Raw genomic sequence first — 9,175 nt, forward strand, 5'->3', positions numbered from 1 at the left:
CATGATTAGACACAGTGGATTACTTAAATATGAAGTGTGTGTGTGTGTGTGTGTGTGTGTGTGTGTGCGTGCGTGTGTGTGTGTGTGTGTGTGTGTGTGTGTGTGTGTGTGTGTGTGTGTGTGTGTGCGTGTGTGTGTGTGTGTGTGTGTGTGTGTGTGTGTGTGTGTGTGTGTGTGCGTGCGCGCGCACATAATGAATGAATTGTAGAAAAATGCAAGACGAAAATAAACTAAACTGGGGTGGTGGTGCTCTGGCTCTGCCTTATGCACGATTGACACAGGTTTTTCCATAGAATTAAAACAATTTACAGTAAACCGTAAACGTTTAAATAACTCAGTATTTAGCCTATAGCATTTTAATCCCGAAAATGTGCTTGTACTAGCAGACAAGTGGTTGATTAACGGCCCATTTCAATGGCGTATTATTAGCAGCCCATTGCTACACTGGTGTGAAATGTTTCTCTCGTCTGAGTGACTGCCGACTTGTGTTTGCTCTCGCTGCACGTTTGCACAGATCCCAACGACAGCGCTATTAACAGTAATTCCCATGACCCGAGCTGTCAAAGCGAGGAGAAAAACAGCACGTCGCGGTGAACTGGAAAAGCTATTTTCTATTTCCTGTTACAAGTTCGAGGTGGACCCACGGTGGACCTCGCAATGGAGCGAGAAATGTCAATAAAAAAATGTGATAGCGTTGTAATATAAAACAAATTTATTTCATATTGTCTGCACCAATAGAGACGCTAAACAATAATTTAGCATGCAAATCGGTATAACCATTTATAAATACAATATAGAAAAATAAACATAACATTTTTTTCCTGCATATGACACAAATACTAAATATATAACACCACGAAAGAGTCCAACATCATAATACGACAAAATGCAGCAGAGGTCTATTTATAGTGGATATTATGGTCATATAGGCTATTAGGCTATACTTAAAATATTGTTGACGATGACAAATATCACAGTGGAGTAGAGTAGTAGGGTTGCAGTGTCCTAGCCAGGTTACAGCAGCATAAATTGCACATAAACCATGCAAGGTCACAGATACTGCCAAAATAATGCTCGATAAATGTCCGTTTATGTAAAACTTCAACCTCCCGGCATTAGGCCTATTGCTCGTTTCTGAGGATGATGATACAACTAGAAGAGTGGGCACCAAGGGGAAAGTGGGCACCTCGATGTAAAATTGGCTATTTTGTGCAAAAAAAACACAAAAATGAAAAAATGGTCTTCAGTAGCCTATAATGCAAAGTATTTGAACATTGCACGGTAGACTACTCGGTATAGCCTACAGACGTAGCCTACCTACATTTACGCGTCAACTATATGTTCAAAATGATTGGTTTTAGGCAGTATACTCGTTTTGTGGCAATTGTATACATATTAAATGTCAAATGCTCAATCATGTTCTATATGTTAGGCTGTATGCTGTATAACATTACTTTGAGACAATTTTCCAAATATTTTAGGCTATTTTGGACCAAATAGGCAATTTTACATCGGGGTGCCCATGCACTCTTCCTAAAAGTGCCCACTCTTCCTGTACCGGGGCGGGATCAGACAGCATCCATCCAGCTGACCTATATCTTTTTTAAATCCTTATTTTATTTTATTATTATTATTATTATTACAAAACAAAACAAAAAAAATCCAGGTAGGTGATTAGAGGTTGGGTTACATGCAGCTGCAACTTGGGGGACAATCCCCACACAGTCACCTTTTAATGGAGAATGTCCCTTTTCCTTTGCCTTCCCCCTCGGTGCAGGCACATGAAGGTCTCAAGGTTGTGGGCTTATATTGCTGCTCGTGTGGTGATTTCTCTCGTCGTCCGACGAGCAGTCTGACGAGTTGTACAGGAAGCTTTCGCCCTCGTCGTCGTCACTGTCCCTGAAGTCTCTTATTCTGCCGTTTTTTGAGTCCGTCTTGCTGCTGTAATCCGCCGATGAGTCGAGTCCGTCAGATGATTTGTCTTGACCGGCGCCCTTGTTGCTCTTCTTATTCTCGGCCTCCTGGGCGGCCTGCTCTTTAGCCTTCTTGCTTCGCTTCCACTTCATGCGTCTGTTCTGGAACCAGATTTTAACCTGAGAAGAACAAGTTGATGATAGGGATTTATTATTAAAAGTATAGCTAGCTACAAGGACGAATGAACGCTCGAACGGGTGACACAGGTCACACGCACACCAGGTGGCCAAAAGGTTATGCGTAACCTGCCGTGCGTAAAGGTCATTTTGTAAGATTGCCTGGCGAATAATGAATGCAGTGTCGGCTCCAGCCGTAGCACCAATATAGGCTGTTGTTTTTAACAATAATAATAATGATAATAGTAAAACAAATAATAATAATAATGAAAAAATGGATGAAGCCTGTTCCAAGCTATTACCTGGGTTTCTGTCAGCATTAGAGACGTAGCCACCTCAAAGCGCTTTGGTCGAGACAGATACTTGTTCAGTTTGAACTGATGCTCCAGTTCCAGCAGCTGTTGGCTTGTGAAGGCTGTTCGGGGTCTTCTGCACTTCCCCAGTAGGTTGGACTGGGCCTGAGCTGAAAAAATAAATAAATAAACATAAATTCCTAATTCGCAAATTGTTTGCGATGTGAGTGACAATAACATAATAGTATTCGACTTGTGTTTACATTTTTCGAATCAGAAAGCTATTTTAGTTATGACAAAGCATGCCCTCTGCTAACGTTTATGTGAAATGCTTTAGAGAATTAGCCTGCCTAGCTGTGCACACACTGACACACATGTCCAGGGTGCTATTTGCCACTTCGTTTGGAACAAATCTGTTAAAACGAACAGAAACAAGACAGGCAGTATCTGGGTGAGCAAATAGTGTGTCGACTGTGGGTTTCACACTCCTCTGTCATTTTCCCACTGTCCATTATCTGTCCATTTGAGTTCCTTTCAGAAAGAGGAATAAATAATCGCCCAAAGCCTTTTTATATAGGCTAATAGAGCACATCACAGTTATGGACTGGAGTTAGCCTATATATTGTCAGCACCTCTAAATAAAAAATATAGTAGGCATATAATGCCTAACATAAACCGTCTCATAATAATATCAGTATAGCCTATTATCTGTAGATCAAGCAAAGCAAAGATAACTCACTGTACTCACAGCTAAAATCGGACATTTTGGGTAGCATCATTCCAGCTGTTGAGACCCGCAGCCAGTGGTCCAGTTGGAAGGTGCTCGCCGTGAGCTTGAGGGAGTCGCTGGGATGGTGGTGATGATGGGAGCCATGTGGGTAGCCATAGGACAGGGCCGGGTGTTGTCCCAGGGCCGCCGCGGAGTACGTGTACATCGGGTGGCCGTAGAGAGCCTGCGGGGGGATCCCCGCCGTGCTCTGCGGATGTAATCCAAGCATGCTGTGCGGATGGCTAGTCAAGTAACCCGGTTTGGGAATCAGACCGCAGGAGGAAATCCTCGGCGGAGACGGCGTCTCGGTGCGTAAAGAGTCGGCGCTGGTGTTCAGCTCCGAGGCTGTGAGACTTCCGGACGACGAGATCGAGGAGGAGGACAGAGAAGTCACCAGGGCCAGCGGGGACGTCTGCACCTTGGGCGTATCGACTGCTAGCAGCGCGTCGATGCGAAAGTTTTTTGATTTCTCCATTTGGCCGAGTGTGTCCCTTCTTTGCAGCGTCGTTATCGTGTCTCTAAACGAAGAGGAGAATGTTGCCTTTCCACCTCTCAAAAGTTATGGTCTCGGCAGAAGTGTGAGCGGAGAACTCAACGTGACACTTAATCCTTATTCGATGAAGGCGATTGGTGCTCCGTGTGACAGGGGGCTGTCCCATTCGGACGTGTTTGGGACTTTACTGCCGCTGCGCTCCGACCCATCTGGCCAGGATTGTGAGGGCAGGTTTAAGCAATAATGTTGTTCAACTTTAGAGAATAAAAATCTGAAAACAATTATTGCCTACTTTGCTCGAGTGAATATTGGAAAGTGAATAAGGAACCGAATGAGTGAAAATGGGCAGCAGCTAACAAATGCAAATCGTTAATGTATAGGCCGGCCTACACACACACGCACACACACACACACACACACACACACACACACACACACACACACACACACACACACACACACACACACACACACACACACACACACACACACACACACACACATCCCCCTATATATATATATATATATACATTATATAGGCCTATACATTAACGATAGGCCTACATTAAATAATACTACTACTAATAATAAATGCATAAATAAAAAGAGATCTGAAGTTAACCCAAAATGCGCCTTTTGTTAAAGGGTTTGAGTATTGATTGAATGAATACTGTGTTAACAGTTTTCAAATAGTACAGAGGTACAATTGTACAATGATTGTTAAAAGGATAACACAAAAATCCCAAAGGGCTTGTTTCCATTGTGGTCCTGTGTGTGGTCCTGTGTATTCACATGGGACCACAATTCACAGGAAGGCACGTGCGTAAGCGTAACCATAAAGAAATGGGGTTATTATCTGCTAATGGAATTTACTCGAGTAAAATAACTTGACAAATAATCTATTTAAAAATAACTATATATCTGCGTATGTTGTTGAGAGAAAAAGTCGCTAAAGGCCACACATGAATGAACAATATGACCTCAGTTCTCAGAATCCATGAGGCCAACAGGGAAATTTCACTAAAAGCACCTTCTGTCAGTCATCTCCAAATCAAGTGGCGAGTAGTAACTGCAACTCTGTTATCAACAAATCAACTCCAAACGAGGTCTTTTCAGCTTCGAGACATGTTGGTGTTGATGCATAGCCTCCTATTTGAAAAATATCGCGGATAAATTATATTGAGTTATAGCTATATTCTTGGCTATATAGGCTATAGCCTAACAAATGTCTCTTATTGAAATGCGTTGGCAATGTAAACGTATGTTTTCTCATGCCAATAAAGCTCCTTTGAATTGAATTGAAATGAAACGTTCACATTTGAAATTGTATTGCGAACTTAACTTATTAAAATATCTTTAATTCAATGAAATGCAAGTATGCAACAGCCCGTGAGGCGAGTAGGCCTACGCTCAATATAACATTTCTGCACTTACAAGCCACTTTAGAATTCATTGCCAAGCAAAAGAGAACAACTATAACCACGACAAATTTTCTGTAATTGAAAGCGCTGAGTGTGATGAAGAAAAAGATGTAGCCTAATAGAGCGGTGACTCGGGGGGGTGGCTTTGGTCTAATAAGCCACTTAAAGTTAATGGAAGAGGGGGGTCAAAATGAGAATTATTGACACCCTGTTGCCCTTAACCTGTCTACCAATAAAGCTGATTAGTTTTTTGTCAATTCATCAGCAAACCGCGCTCACATGGGAGCGGACGGACAGTTTATTTGCTCGGGGGAAATCAACAAGTCACCACGTATAGTTTGAAGTAAAGGATCACCGTTTAATTGGAAACCTTGATGATCATGACCGATTACGGAATGATAACCATGAAGAGATTGATGTGAGCAAAACATGGGAGGCTCTCCCTCGCAGAACTATATCCCCATGGCCCTCACGCACACACACGCACACACACACACACACACACACACACACACACACACACACACACACACACACACACACACACACACACACACACACACACACACAAACACGTGACTATATATATATCACACACACACACACACACACACACACACATGCAGGATTTACAAAAACACAGAAGCTGATAAAATTATTATGCACATGCATGGGGGAACATAAATAGTTCACCTTTGAACATAGCCATACGCTATAACTGAAACGATTCCCGAAAGGCGCGCATAACCGCATATTGCCTCATCAAATAAAATGTATACATGCTTTTTGCATGATCAAAAACCTCCCGCTGGGCTTAAAGTGTGCTAGGTTTTGAATCGTGCATGGTGCATCCCACACGCCTGAACAGAGCTTTGCCCCTTTCTACTGGTTTAATTTCATTAAGGGCCGCATGAATATTTCTATTAGAGCCCCATGAAATATGGAGCCATTTAGTATTGGCCTGCACCAATCACCCAGATTTATTGCTCCTTTTCATCACATCTAGCTAGGGGAGAGAAAATTAATACGGCCCCGTAGATGGAAACGGACCCTAAAACCTCGGTCTTTCCTGAAAGCTGTTAATTTGCTCCGTAATTACTTTCACAATTAACTAAAATACAAATCAAAAAGTGACAAATCGGGATAGTTTATATATTAATTACCCCCGGTAAATGTGTTCATTATGAAAAGGCAATTTAAAGGGACCCGCACTGTCTCTTTTATTGCAATAAATACATTCAATTATACTGGCACAAACGCCCGCTGCCGTGAAATGTATAGGCATATGCTGCTTTTAAAAACATTTGTGGCTCATAATCATTTCATGCGTTTAATCTGTTTAAAGATCGCCGAGGCCGCCTAATTTCTGGAAGAAAAATAAGTTGAGCATTGCACTTCAATGTGTGCATCAATATTGCTACATGGTTAATTTGTCGTATAGTCGTAGACCTACCATGGTGTCTGGTGGGCTCTTCAATTTAGTATAGGCTAATAGCCTATTATTGGTCCAATCAGTCACTTATTGATGAAACTATTTTGCAGTAGGCCTATATACTCTACTGTAAAGCCTTTATTTGTTCATGCAAATCAAAGAGTCGCCTGGTGGAATCAGAGGAGACGACTGCAGCGACTAATATTATTGGTTATTGATTTGATATAAGCAATGCTTTGCGTTTTTCAACATAAACATACGGTTTTACATTTCTTTAAACAGCAATCTCCTTTGTCATCATTTATGTTGAAATTTGGACTCTTGGATTATATTATTTGTTAATTTATACCCAATTTGGGTCGGCTATGTAGTTTTTATTTTATTTTTTTATATTCAGAGCTTTTTCCATGTTTATTTCAAACATTTCACACCACTTCCACTTCATGCTATGTGTAATTTATCAATCAATCATATCTTGGCCTGTATAAGCTACGTTGTTGACTTTGACTTTCATTATCTGAAATTAACTCCCCGAGTCGTATAGGTTTTTACCAGAGCCAGAAGTGCTCGGTTCGGTTTGCAATGCCACTCAAGTCTAATTATATATATGTCAAACAAATAGTTGCCTGCAGTTATGCTGACCTTACTTGTCAAATTTAAAAATAACAAGACATAGGCTATATACTAATTTCCACTTTGACAGCATTTTTAAACTGGTATAGTTAAACTCCTTAATTGCGTCAACACAGCAAGTTAATTGAATAGCATGAATGCAGGTGCATTCAATTAAGTTGCATAAGGTAGGCTTACACAGAAATGTCACGGCATTTGAGCATGTAAAGTAGCCTATACTGCAGGTATTAGGAAATATATACGCCAGACATGTGTCCCTGCACTGGTACAAATTGGCCAATATAGCAATCCCAATATATATTTAGAATTAATGTGAGGTATATAAGAGGAAGAAAAAAGCCTATACTATAGCGAGTTGTTGCAGCTAATTTGATACAAGCAGCATTATGGCTAAAGCTGGGCTCCTCTTAGCTAATTGCACAAAATATACTGGTTACTTTCATCTGTAATAAATCTTAAAATACAATAGTGGTCACATATGTAAATGCCTCGTGCATTTGGTTTACATTTGTACAAGCATATGGTAGGCCTTATAGCGAGGAGGCCATTTAATCTAATTGCAATTGTGTCCAGTTTTGGGGAGAGACTATGCATTTGTTTTAATTATCACAAACATCTCTGATCATTTGCACTGCTTGGGTCAACACAGGCTGCAGAGAGCTTCCAGTGAGGCGATAATTCCTGTCTGCATTCTGTGATGTGTGTCCTGTAATGTACCTTGTGTAATGTAGGCTATTGTGTATGTCCTGTCTGTATCTTGAACGGTGACGTCATGGACACAAAGCAAATTTCAGTGAAAGCTGACAATAAAGTTGTATCGTATCGTATCGTATAATGTAATTTACTATATTGTATGGGCTACTGCTATAGGCTACACTACATGATGAAAAAAATAAAAAATAAAATAATACAAAATCTAAATAATCATACACTATTGTAAAGTGCACCCATATTTATGTAACCAGTAATGTATTCATTATTATCATTATTATTGTTGTTGTGGTGGACTGGTGGTGGTGCACATTGGTGGTTATTGTTTCATAAAGGTATTGGTACAACATAATATGATGATGACACACACACGCACGCACGCACGCGCGCGCACGCACACACACACACACACACACACACACACACACACACACACACACACACACACACACACACACACACACACACACACACACACACACACACACACACACACACACACACGCACGCACGCGCGCGCACACACACACACACACACACACACACACACACACACACACACACACACACACACACACACACACGCAATTGTTGTATCATCTTACATGTAGGCTATTGTTTCCTAGCAACCCAGCAGGGTAGGTCTCGCTGAGCACAACGCTGTGCTTTACTTCCTTCCTTCATTGATTCATTCATACTCAAGCTGTCCAGTATACATGCTGCAGTACACACACACAACCACTGAACCACTGAGTACAACCCCTCCTTTTATATACTCTAGTCTATGGTACAACCAGAGTAATCTAATAAGAGAGTGGTGACACGCTATAGTTCCAAACATTGCTCCTATGGCTGGAACTATTCCACTGAGATAGAATGAGCACTTCCGCATTCCATTGTTACAATGAGAGTCAACGGGAGTGTCATTACTCTCTTTTATACTACTCTGGGTACAACCACGGACACAGACAGGCTTGGAGGACGGGGAGGGAACAAGGGGGCAGGCAGGCTTTCCAACGTTGAAGCTCTAGGTCCTAGTGGTAGGACGAGGGACTACAGGCGGACCCGTGGATTCATGACCGGGAAACCCCGTGCAGCTGGGCTTTAACGTTGAGCGCTCGGTTGCCCTACGTCACTCAGGACCTCAAAGTTGAGGTCCTGGGAGGGACTTCCGGCAGTCTTCCGGGTGCTTCAAAACGCCACTGAGCAACTTCCACTGACATGAATAGCTGGGGGGGCGGAGCTTCGCGCTAGTTCAGTCTCTATTATATATATACTCTATGGGAGGGAACCACACTTTATTGACATTACGTTGGTCCAATCAGCGTCCTTG

The 9,175-nt window shown here is 41.8% G+C and overlaps 1 protein-coding gene across 1 annotated transcript; it reads right to left on the reverse strand.

Annotated features, from left to right (window-relative positions):
• Nucleotides 1-1,790: 1,790 nt before the first annotated feature.
• Nucleotides 1,791-3,627, reverse strand: mnx1 (motor neuron and pancreas homeobox 1; the record flags this gene model as incomplete). Its single annotated transcript, XM_079489484.1, has 3 exons — nt 1,791-2,093; nt 2,393-2,553; nt 3,132-3,627. 3 exons carry the CDS (start codon nt 3,625-3,627, stop codon nt 1,791-1,793), a joined length of 960 nt encoding a protein of 319 aa, XP_079345610.1.
• Between the last annotated feature and the right edge of the window lie 5,548 nt (nt 3,628-9,175).

The sequence above is a fragment of the Electrona antarctica genome (genome assembly GCF_951216825.1).
Source record: "Electrona antarctica genome assembly, chromosome: 20".
Classification (NCBI taxonomy): Eukaryota; Metazoa; Chordata; class Actinopteri; order Myctophiformes; family Myctophidae; genus Electrona; species Electrona antarctica.